Source organism: Labrus mixtus, chromosome 4, assembly GCF_963584025.1.
Source record: "Labrus mixtus chromosome 4, fLabMix1.1, whole genome shotgun sequence".
Lineage (NCBI taxonomy): Eukaryota > Metazoa > Chordata > Actinopteri > Labriformes > Labridae > Labrus > Labrus mixtus.
This window is the reverse complement of record NC_083615.1, coordinates 181,752-194,251: the sequence shown is the minus strand read 5'-3', so window position 1 is coordinate 194,251 and position 12,500 is coordinate 181,752. Positions and strand designations below refer to the sequence as shown.

At 44.1% G+C, this 12,500-nt stretch overlaps 1 protein-coding gene across 1 annotated transcript in view; it reads right to left on the bottom strand.

Annotated features, from left to right (window-relative positions):
• The window catches only part of lrp5 (low density lipoprotein receptor-related protein 5), a 73,135-nt gene that overhangs the window by 12,254 nt on the left and 48,381 nt on the right, over positions 1-12,500 (bottom strand). The window contains exons 12-23 of the mRNA XM_061035048.1: positions 12,111-12,327; positions 11,879-12,032; positions 11,663-11,798; positions 10,483-10,727; positions 9,470-9,654; positions 5,152-5,300; positions 4,885-5,062; positions 3,998-4,194; positions 3,375-3,574; positions 3,093-3,283; positions 926-1,135; positions 1-69 (exon numbers count right to left, since the gene is read on the bottom strand). The exon at positions 1-69 is cut by the window's left edge and continues 57 nt beyond it. Of these exons, the coding sequence (XP_060891031.1) occupies positions 1-69; positions 926-1,135; positions 3,093-3,283; positions 3,375-3,574; positions 3,998-4,194; positions 4,885-5,062; positions 5,152-5,300; positions 9,470-9,654; positions 10,483-10,727; positions 11,663-11,798; positions 11,879-12,032; positions 12,111-12,327 (2,131 nt within the window). The remainder of the gene's footprint in view (positions 70-925; positions 1,136-3,092; positions 3,284-3,374; positions 3,575-3,997; positions 4,195-4,884; positions 5,063-5,151; positions 5,301-9,469; positions 9,655-10,482; positions 10,728-11,662; positions 11,799-11,878; positions 12,033-12,110; positions 12,328-12,500) is intronic.

Genomic DNA, 12,500 nt, shown 5'->3' with positions numbered 1-12,500 from the left:
GCGTGCCGTCTCCTTTGGCGATGCAGATGTGAGAGCAGCCGCCGTTGTCACGGGAACAAGGATGTGATGCTGGAGAAAAGAAAACGGCCATCACTCAAACTGAACAAACTAAACTAAACCTAACTCTAAAGGTTTTCACTTCTTTTTAAACGTAAACCTATTCAATAAAAACTCGCTCTAAACATTAAACCCAGCCTCCCTGCAGAGATGAACATTTAACACTCAGTTTCATTCACTACCCTCTGAAGTCACTAAGGACAAAAATGTCCACTTCCAAAAAACTGATATAAAAATAAAACAGATTGATATTTCTTTCTACTTTTTTTTGCATAAATCTCTTAAACAACTTCAGCCCTGCTCAAAACTACCAAACATTCAATCAATTCAATCAATTTTTAGGAATTTAACCCTTTAAATGCCAGTTTGATTACTTGATGTCACTGTTGTTATTTAAGAAAAAAACACAAAAATTAGTTATTTTCCATAAAACAAATATTTGGTGGCTGGGGGATTTTTTTAAAATCAGTGTTGGATATGTCAAAGATTATCCAAAATATTGACTTTGATGCATTGTTAGTTTTTGTGTAGCATCAGATTTAAAATGTAGTTCCCTGTTTGGACACTGGAGGGCGAAAATGTCCAATTTACAAAAACTGATATAAAAATAGAACAGATTGATATTTTTTTCTACTTTTTTTTGCATAAATCTCTTAAACAACTTCAGCCCTGCTCAAAACTATCAAATATTGAATAATTATCAGGAATTTAACCCTTTAAATGCCAGTTTGATTACATGATTCTGGCATTTAAATGGTTAAATTCCTGATAATTATTCAATATTTGAGTGTAAAAGATGTAACAACAGGACCCAGGTTAAATCATCTTCTTCTTTATCATGGTATGGATTAGATCATGAGGTCTTTACCGAACTCCTGAGGATCCATCTCGTCCACAGCGTGGACGGAGGTCAGGTATGAGATCCGTCCCTGGATGCGCGTGCGTCCGTCCCCGGTCAGTTTGTCCACCCTCTCGATCATCTGCTGCTGCCGGTCGATCCAGTACAGGTGATCTCCCAGGATGGTCAGACCCATCGGCTGCAGGATGTTGGAGTCCTGGAGGACGATGCGATTGGCTCCTGAGGGGGACAAAATGAACCGTCAGCACGCCAGAGCCTCGTGCATCAGAAGATTCTCTGAGATGAGAATGAAACTCTCGGATTTGATATCAAATTCACAAAGCTTCAGCGACCAGTAGGCTCACTGGTACACCTTTATATATATCTACTTCCTCTCTCTGTTTTTATCATGCATGTTTTTATGCTCTCTGTCCCAAACACTCGGACAGAAATTGGGAAAGGGCTTTTGGGTATTCTGCACCCTCAGCCTGGAATCTGTTGCAGAATGACTTAAAGCTCAAGGAGCCGGTGTCCTTAAATGTTTTTAAACTAAAATGAAAGACCTGGAAGCAGATTCTATAGCAGGGGTCCCGAAACTACGGCCTGCGGAACAATTCCAAAATTGCATTTTGAAAATATATATTTTTTTTTATCATAGACCTGTAAAAGTCTGGCTTTTTAAATAAAATGTTCCTTAGCTGTTAACTATTTTCAATATTATCTATTAGTAAATTAATTAGTAAGTAACTTTTTCACAAACGCACAGAACGTGACATTTGACGTCAAGTGACGTTCCGTGTTGATAGCGCATCCGAGGCCGATCAGGAGAAGCGAGCCTGCTAGAAACCTCAACAACACATAAAATGGCGAAAGGGTTAGGGAAGAGAAAAATGTATTTGGAATGCAGGATATTTAACCAGCAGTGGACAAATGATTATTTTGGAAATGGTACCTTGCTTTTTTATCGGGCGTGACAGAACTGTTAAACGGTCTTAACTTGCAGCTCCAAGGCACGGGGAAGCTGATTTGTGACATGTATTCCCAAATAAAACCATTTGAGGTGAAACTAGCGCTGATTGTGGGACAGGTGCAAAAGCAAAACTTCACCCATCTCCCTGCTACCCAAAAACTCTCTGCTGAGAAACCAGCGGTCCCGTTTCCAACTGAAGAGTGTTTGGAAGCACTGGAAATACTGAAGACGGAGTTTGGTGCGCGATTCCGTGAATTACATGTTCACTCGAAAGAAATCCATCTTTTCCAGAACCCCTTTGTTGCCGACATTGACGAAGCCCTGCCTTCTTATCAGTTTGGCGAGTTACAGAATTGTGATGCTTTGAAAGACGCATTCAAGCCCAAGCTCATTGGATTCTATGTGGCACTCCCAAAAGACAATTACCCAAACATCAAAAAGCATGCTATGAAGATGTCCACACTTTTTGGCAGCACATATATCTGCGAGCAAACCTTTTCACGCATGAAACTACTGAAAACTCCGATGAGATCAAGGCTTACTGATGAACATTTGCATCAGTTTTTGAGACTGGCTGTGACTAGAATGGAACCTAAGCTTGAACTCCTCACCAGCCAGATGCAGGCACACAGCTCACACTGATGAACATGCATACTAGGTAAGCCCTCTTTTCAGACTTGAATTGCAAAATTAGTATGAAAAAATGTTATTATGGAGCTAATAATGCTCTTAAATAGGCTACATATCTCTCTTGTGAAGTAATGCTCACGTGTAAGTAGGCTAAAGTGCATAACAAAATAATAAAATGATCTAGCATTAGGCATAATAAACAAATATCCTGAAACTACACTAGCATCAGTAGGCATAGCAAATATATAATCATAATAAAATCTATCTCCACAATAATACCAGTAGTCACTGCAGCACATGTTATTTTCTGTTACAGACAGACCCTGGCCCCCCGTCAGAGAAAGGCAAAGTTATGTGGCCCTCAAAGAAAAGAGTGCCAGATATGACTCATAGATGTTTCTATTTTAATCCAAAATGTTGTGTTTTGTAAATTGTACTTTGTCTCTCTTTGTGTTTCTGTCTGTAACTTTGTGTTTTTGCTGCTGTCTGTCTTGGCCAGGTCTCCCTTGAAAAAGAGGTTTTTAATCTCAATGGGACCAACCTGCTTAAATAAATAAAAAAAGAGGTGAAGCAACTACGATGTTTAAAATCTCTCACCTGTCAGGTCGCTGCTCTCGATGCGTTTGAGGTCTCCGTCCACCCAGAACAGTTTCCCCAGTTTGTTGTCAAGAGCGAGGGCGACGGGTCGGATGAGTCCCGTGGTGAACAGAGACTCTCTCTCCGTCCCGTCCAGACTCGCTCCCTCGATCTTAGCCGAGCGCTCCTGAACTGTGGTGAAGTACATGTACCTACAGAGAGACGCACACCGTGTTCACCCCGAGTCGATTCTTTCTAAACGTAGAGCACAACACGTCTACGTTCAAAACGCTCCTTTCTTACCCTTTCTCGGCATTGACCACGATGGCTCGCGGTTTGTCCGTGTCGTCCTTCAGGACCACGCCCACCGTGTGTCCGTCCATGCGCTGCACATTGATGGTGTTGGTAGTCTCACAGGTCCAGTAGAGATGGCGGCTGTAGGGGTCCAGGCTGAGGTCGTGGAGCTGGTTGTCCTGAACGCTGCTGCTGACGATCATGGAGGACTGCAGGACGCACAGGTCACATGGTCAACACGGGATGTAATAATAATAATATAATTATTATTTGTTCATAAAGCGCTTTAAATCAAAGTGCTGTACAAAACAATACAGTTTAAAAAAATAAAACATGTCTTCAGGTTCTCGTCACGTCAGAGATTACTGCAGTCTCACTCTGACATGTTTGATGTTTGGACATTTTTAACCACTTCCTGCATCACATGTTAGCTCGGTTCAGAGCGCCGTTTTACGCGGTGATATTTACCGCCCTGTGATGTTTCTCCTTCAGTCTGAATGTTGGTGACCGTATCATAAATGAAACCTTTTATTATTATCATTATTATTAAATCTGACTTTAAGGACAAAGATAATAAACATTCAAAGTGTTTTCATCCTCTTTGATAATCCTCCAGCTGTGTGAGTCGTTACCATGGCGCCGTCGTCTCTCGCCCGGCGGATGTTCTGCCGGCCGTCCAGCCAGTACACCAGCCGGTCCAGCGGGTCGTAGTTGACGGCGCGGACATTCCTCAGGACGTGGATGGGCAGGATGATGTCGGGACTCTGCTCGCCCAGAACCATCCGGCTGATACTCGCCTTCTGGCTGAAGAGCAGGAAGCTGGAGGGAGCTGCACACACACACACACACACACACACACACACACACACACACACACACACACACACACACACACACACACACACACACACACACACACACACACACACACACACACACACACACACACACACACAGGTCACACACACACACACACACACACACACGCACACACACACAGGTCACACACACACACACAGGTCACACACACACAGGTCACACACACACACACACACACACACACACAGGTCACACACACACACACACACACACACACACACGCACACACACAGGTCACACACACACACACACACACACACAGGTCACACACACACACACACACACACACACACACACACAGGTCACACACACACACACACACACACACACACAGAAAATTAGTGAGCAGGCTGAATGGCGCTCTGAAAGCTATAAGCAGTAAACGTACACACTACGTCCTGCAGGGGGCGGGGCTAAGTTTGAATGTTTACAAACTTCACCCAACATTTCTACTGACTCATCATCCAGACAAAGTAGGAGGACAAACATCCTCAAAGGGAAGGAAATAAAAAGATCAAAATATAAAACATGCATCAACGGAGCGTGCAGCGGGCAATGTGAAGAGACTGTTGTCATGGAGACAGGATGCTGTACTTCACTTCCTGTTCCGTGTGTGTGTGTGTGTCCGCTCTGTACTCACAGCTGCAGTTTCGTCCATCCGAGTTCAGAGTGTAGTGGGAGGCGCAGCGACACTGAGCACCAGCGGGCGTGGCCAGGCACAGGTGGGCGCAGTTTCCGTTGCTATGGGAACACTCGTTGGTTCCCTCCTGACGGGACGAGTGGAACACGAGGATGTCGAGCATGAGCTCCAGCTGGCCCTGAGGACACGGAGAGGTCATTTATTCAGAAATGTTTTTTTTTAAAGAGTTGTCTCCAGGTGAAAGAAAAAGAGGAAGTGGGCGTGTACCTGCAGCACCACGGTGCGGTTGAGTCCGCTGCGCTTGTCCGCACGCTCGATGCTGCGCAGGTTGAAGTCGGTCCAGTAGATGAAGTCTCGGTACTGAGTGAGACCGAAGGGGTGAGGCAGGTCGTCCACGATGATCTCCCTCTGCAGGCCTGGAGGAGACATGACAACAAGATGACAGTAATGTAGCATTAGCATCAAAGCGCTAACCGTGTGAGCACAGAGCACCCTGCTGACTCTCTAATGGATGGTGTTGTCTGATATCTCTCTAATGGATGGTGTTGTCTGATATCTCTAATGGATGGTGTTGTCTGATATATCTCTAATGGATGGTGTTGTCTGATAGCTCTCTGATGGATGGTGTTGTCTGATATCGCTCTAATGGATGGTGTTGTCTGATATATCTCTAATGGATGGTGTTGTCTGATATATCTCTAATGGATGGTGTTGTCTGATAGCTCTCTGATGGATGGTGTTGTCTGATATCTCTCTGATGGATGGTGTTGTCTGATAGCTCTCTGATGGATGGTGTTGTCTGATATCGCTCTAATGGATGGTGTTGTCTGATATATCTCTAATGGATGGTGTTGTCTGATATCTCTCTAATGGATGGTGTTGTCTGATATATCTCTAATGGATGGTGTTGTCTGATATCTCTCTGATGGATGGTGTTGTCTGATATCTCTCTAATGGATGGTGTTGTCTGATATCTCTCTAATGGATGGTGTTGTCTGATATCTCTAATGGATGGTGTTGTCTGATATCTCTCTAATGGATGGTGTTGTCTGATATCTCTCTAATGGATGGTGTTGTCTGATATATCTCTAATGGATGGTGTTGTCTGATATCTCTCTAATGGATGGTGTTGTCTGATATCTCTCTAATAGATGGTGTTGTCTGATATCTCTCTGATGGATGGTGTTGTCTGATATCTCTCTAATGGATGGTGTTGTCTGATATCTCTCTGATGGATGGTGTTGTCTGATATCTCTAATGGATGGTGTTGTCTGATATCTCTCTAATGGATGGTGTTGTCTGATATCTCTCTAATGGATGGTGTTGTCTGATATATCTCTAATGGATGGTGTTGTCTGATATATCTCTAATGGATGGTGTTGTCTGATAGCTCTCTGATGGATGGTGTTGTCTGATATCTCTCTGATGGATGGTGTTGTCTGATATCTCTCTGATGGATGGTGTTGTCTGATAGCTCTCTGATGGATGGTTTTGTCTGATATCGCTCTAATGGATGGCGTTGTCTGATATATCTCTAATGGATGGTGTTGTCTGATAGCTCTCTGATGGATGGTGTTGTCTGATATCTCTCTAATGGATGGTGTTGTCTGATAGCTCTCTGATGGATGGTGTTGTCTGATATCTCTCTAATGGATGGTGTTGTCTGATATATCTCTAATAGATGGTGTTGTCTGATATCTCTCTGATGGATGGTGTTGTCTGATAGCTCTCTGATGGATGGTGTTGTCTGATAGCTCTCTGATGGATGGTGTTGTCTGATATCTCTAATGGATGGTGTTGTCTGATATCTCTCTGATGGATGGTGTTGTCTGATATATCTCTAATGGATGGTGTTGTCTGATATATCTCTGATGGATGGTGTTGTCTGATATCTCTCTGATGGATGGTGTTGTCTGATATCTCTCTAATGGATGGTGTTGTCTGATATATCTCTAATAGATGGTGTTGTCTGATATCTCTCTGATGGATGGTGTTGTCTGATATCTCTCTGATGGATGGTGTTGTCTGATATCTCTCTAATGGATGGTGTTGTCTGATATATCTCTAATAGATGGTGTTGTCTGATATCTCTCTGATGGATGGTGTTGTCTGATATCTCTCTGATGGATGGTGTTGTCTGATAGCTCTCTGATGGATGGTGTTGTCTGATATCTCTAATGGATGGTGTTGTCTGATATCTCTCTGATGGATGGTGTTGTCTGATATCTCTCTGATGGATGGTGTTGTCTGATATCTCTCTGATGGATGGTGTTGTCTGATATCTCTCTAATGGATGGTGTTGTCTGATATATCTCTAATAGATGGTGTTGTCTGATATCTCTCTGATGGATGGTGTTGTCTGATAGCTCTCTGATGGATGGTGTTGTCTGATATCTCTAATGGATGGTGTTGTCTGATATCTCTCTGATGGATGGTGTTGTCTGATAGCTCTCTGATGGATGGTGTTGTCTGATATCTCTCTGATGGATGGTGTTGTCTGATAGCTCTCTGATGGATGGTGTTGTCTGATATCTCTCTGATGGATGGTGTTGTCTGATATCTCTAATGGATGGTGTTGTCTGATATATCTCTGATGGATGGTGTTGTCTGATATCTCTCTGATGGATGGTGTTGTCTGATATCTCTCTAATGGATGGTGTTGTCTGATATATCTCTAATAGATGGTGTTGTCTGATATCTCTCTGATGGATGGTGTTGTCTGATATCTCTCTGATGGATGGTGTTGTCTGATATCTCTCTAATGGATGGTGTTGTCTGATATATCTCTAATAGATGGTGTTGTCTGATATCTCTCTGATGGATGGTGTTGTCTGATATCTCTAATGGATGGTGTTGTCTGATATCTCTCTAATGGATGGTGTTGTCTGATATCTCTAATGGATGGTGTTGTCTGATATCTCTCTAATGGATGGTGTTGTCTGATAGCTCTCTGATGGATGGTGTTGTCTGATATCTCTCTGATGGATGGTGTTGTCTGATATCTCTCTAATGGATGGTGTTGTCTGATATATCTCTAATAGATGGTGTTGTCTGATATCTCTCTGATGGATGGTGTTGTCTGATAGCTCTCTGATGGATGGTGTTGTCTGATAGCTCTCTGATGGATGGTGTTGTCTGATATCTCTAATGGATGGTGTTGTCTGATATCTCTCTGATGGATGGTGTTGTCTGATATATCTCTAATGGATGGTGTTGTCTGATATATCTCTAATGGATGGTGTTGTCTGATATCTCTCTGATGGATGGTGTTGTCTGATATCTCTCTAATGGATGGTGTTGTCTGATATCTCTCTAATGGATGGTGTTGTCTGATATATCTCTAATAGATGGTGTTGTCTGATATCTCTCTGATGGATGGTGTTGTCTGATATCTCTCTGATGGATGGTGTTGTCTGATAGCTCTCTGATGGATGGTGTTGTCTGATATCTCTAATGGATGGTGTTGTCTGATATCTCTCTGATGGATGGTGTTGTCTGATATCTCTCTGATGGATGGTGTTGTCTGATATCTCTCTGATGGATGGTGTTGTCTGATATCTCTCTAATGGATGGTGTTGTCTGATATATCTCTAATAGATGGTGTTGTCTGATATCTCTCTGATGGATGGTGTTGTCTGATAGCTCTCTGATGGATGGTGTTGTCTGATATCTCTAATGGATGGTGTTGTCTGATATCTCTCTGATGGATGGTGTTGTCTGATAGCTCTCTGATGGATGGTGTTGTCTGATATCTCTCTGATGGATGGTGTTGTCTGATAGCTCTCTGATGGATGGTGTTGTCTGATATCTCTGATGGATGGTGTTGTCTGATATCTCTAATGGATGGTGTTGTCTGATATATCTCTGATGGATGGTGTTGTCTGATATCTCTCTGATGGATGGTGTTGTCTGATATCTCTCTGATGGATGGTGTTGTCTGATATCTCTCTGATGGATGGTGTTGTCTGATATCTCTCTGATGGATGGTGTTGTCTGATATCTCTCTGATGGATGGTGTTGTCTGATAGCTCTCTGATGGATGGTGTTGTCTGATATCTCTCTAATGGATGGTGTTGTCTGATAGCTCTCTAATGGATGGTGTTGTCTGATAGCTCTCTGATGGATGGTGTTGTCTGATATCTCTCTGATGGATGGTGTTGTCTGATATCTCTCTGATGGATGGTGTTGTCTGATAGCTCTCTGATGGATGGTGTTGTCTGATATCTCTAATGGATGGTGTTGTCTGATATCTCTCTGATGGATGGTGTTGTCTGATAGCTCTCTAATAGATGGTGTTGTCTGATATCTCTCTGATGGATGGTGTTGTCTGATATCTCTCTGATGGATGGTGTTGTCTGATAGCTCTCTGATGGATGGTGTTGTCTGATATCTCTCTGATGGATGGTGTTGTCTGATATCTCTCTAATGGATGGTGTTGTCTGATATATCTCTAATAGATGGTGTTGTCTGATATCTCTCTGATGGATGGTGTTGTCTGATATATCTCTAATGGATGGTGTTGTCTGATATATCTCTAATGGATGGTGTTGTCTGATATATCTCTAATGGATGGTGTTGTCTGAACCTTGCATGTTGGTGCTCTCGATCATGCACGTGTCCAGGTCGGTCCAGTACAGTCGGTGGTCTACGTAGTCGATGGTCAGTCCGTTGGCCCGGCCCACTTTGTCCACCAGGGTGTTTGTGGTGCTGCCGTCCATGTAGGCCCGGGCGATGCGAGGCCGCCCCCCCCACTCGGTCCAGTACATGAATCTGCACAACAACACAAACATTACACAACGTCTCCACGGCGGCGTGCTGCAGGAACACGCTCTCCTGTTTCCTGTTTACTCAGACTGAAACATGTTTGTGTTTTTAATTAATGACATCATTGATGACATCAGACGCCCGGAGGCGAGCACGCTGACAGATCTGAACCATGACATCATGAAGACATCCTCAGGTGAGGTTCACACACACACAAGGGCACACACACACACACACACACACACACACACACACACAAGGACACACACACACAAGGGCACACACACACACACACACACACACACACACACACAGTGACACGCATACAGACACACACACACACACACACACACACACACACACACAGTGACACGCATACAGACACACACACACACACACACACACACACACACACACACACAGTTACACGCATACAGACACACACACACACACACACACACACACACACACACACACACACAGTTACACGCATACAGACACACACACACACACAGTTACACGCATACACACACACAGTTACACACACACACACACACACACACACACACACACACACACACAGTGGGTAACAAACTGGTTTAATAGCATCCTGCCTCTCTCAGCTGGAGGGTTGTGGGAGAAAAGGGGGCGTGGCTTTGGCTGTGGTACCTGCATACCTTCATGATGACATCGCTTCACTCTCACTACCTCAGAGTGAAAACACACGCTACATGAAGTCACAGCTCACAGACACACGGGCCTGCAGCAGCCCGATTCATCCTGTTCACACTCGTCCACAAAGCGTTCTTTGGATGTTGTAGTTCTCGTTCTTACCCGTTGGCGGGGTCCAGAGCCAGGGAGCGAGGGTTGTCCAGCGAGCGAGGGTTATCCAGGTCCTTGCAGACCAGAACCTGTCGATGCTGACCGTCCAGCCGGGCCACCTCGATGCGGTTCGTGCCCGTGTCGGCCCAGTAGATGTTGCGACCCATCCAGTCGACCGCCATGCCTTCTGGGTAGTCGAGTCCAAACTCTATGACGTGCTCCACAGAGCTGCCGTTCATGTACGCCCGGCTGATCGTCTGAGAGAGAGACGAGGGAAGGTTAAAGTTTGATTACAGGTTAAAACAGAAAACATTTTTAAAGCCAGCGGCTCTCATCCATCACGCCGCCTGCAGGTCGATCACAGACGTCACTGAGAACAAAAAGAACCAAACGCTGGTCACATCAAGGATACGACGTTGTCTCTGACTCCATTTCTTTTGTTTTTACTAAAATTCTGCAGTTTTTTTCCCTTTCAGTGGTCCTCAGTGTCTCCCTGTAGTCTCAGTGATGTAAAAGTCTGTCTCATTTCACTTTAACAAACTCTCAGACAAAGAAATATCCACCTTATGACATCACACACTGACCTTATGACATCACACACTGACCTTATGACATCACACAATGACCTTATGACATCACACAATGACCTCATGACATCACACATTGACCTTTGTTACTGTTCCTTTGAGCTGTTTGACCTCACTTTGGGATTCCTAACCACTTCCTGTTTCTGTGCTCAACTTCCTGTCCTAACCTTCCATCTACAGGAAGGGTCTTACTTTATTTCAAAATAAAAGCACGCAGCAAGTAACAATACTCTCAGCTTAAGAAAGTACAAAAATTTCAAAATAAAAACGAAAACAATTTTATTTCTAAATGCAAAATAAAGGCTATATAACATGCGATTAAAAATGTGATCGTTTGACAGGCTTACTTTTTCTAAACTCTGATAGCTGTGTGTTTTGTTTGTGTTTACCTTTCATAAGTACGGAGGCCCTGAAGGTCAAATGCAAAAGTACGGGTAGGACTGCACTACTTGTTTGTGATTGGACAAAACCAAGGTCGTTTGCAACATTGACACATCACTTCCTGTTTACATTTTCCTTGTTTGGATGAAGTCGCTGAGGAAATATCAGAAACATTTTTGTGTTCCATTAAATTCAGTCATTACACTTCAATAACCCCCGCTCACCTTGGCCTGAATGTCCGTCCAATAAATCCTCCTCTCTGACACGTCGAAGTCGAGAGCGGACGCCTCTTTCACGCCGCTCAGAGGGATCGCCACGTCGTTACTGTTTGTACCCAGAGAGATGCTGCGGATGTTGTCCCTGACGGAGAAAATCTGCTGGTTAAAACCTCACACACACTTTTATTCATTCTTCAGGAGTGTGTGTGTGTGTGTGTTTACCTGTTGGTAAAGAGCAGGAAGGCTTCAGGCACCACGCAGGTCTGCAGGTCTGACAGCAGCTCCATCCCCATTGGACACGCACAGCTGACCGCCTGCCGACACCAGAAACAAAGATGGCTGCACCCGCCGTTATCCACTGCACAGCCGTTTGTACCTGCAGGAAGACGGGAAGTAAAGTTTAATATTCATTCCTTTTGTCAGTAACTTCAGCTCAACGTGTCCGGCTCCTCACCGTAAGTCTCCGTCACTTTAGTGGCCTTCAGCCCCATGAGGTCGGGCAGCTGGTCGATGATGATCTCTCGGACCGCCGTGGCTTTGTGGACCCTCTCGATGCTGCGCCGCTGCCAGTCGGTCCAGTAGATGAAGTCTCCGAGCAGAGTGAAACCGAAGATGTGAGGCAGCTTGTCCTCCAGCAGAGTCTGCCTGTTACTGCCGTCCACGTTTATCATCTGAGAGAGACGAGAACAAAAGGAAACTTTAGAGATTTAGTGCAAGTAAAGAAAATCTCATAAACCCTCAGACATCAGTTTAATTTACTACCCTCTGAAGTCACTAAGGTACCAAACATTCAATCATTTTTAGGAATTTAACCCTTTAAATGCCAGTTTGATTTCATGATTCT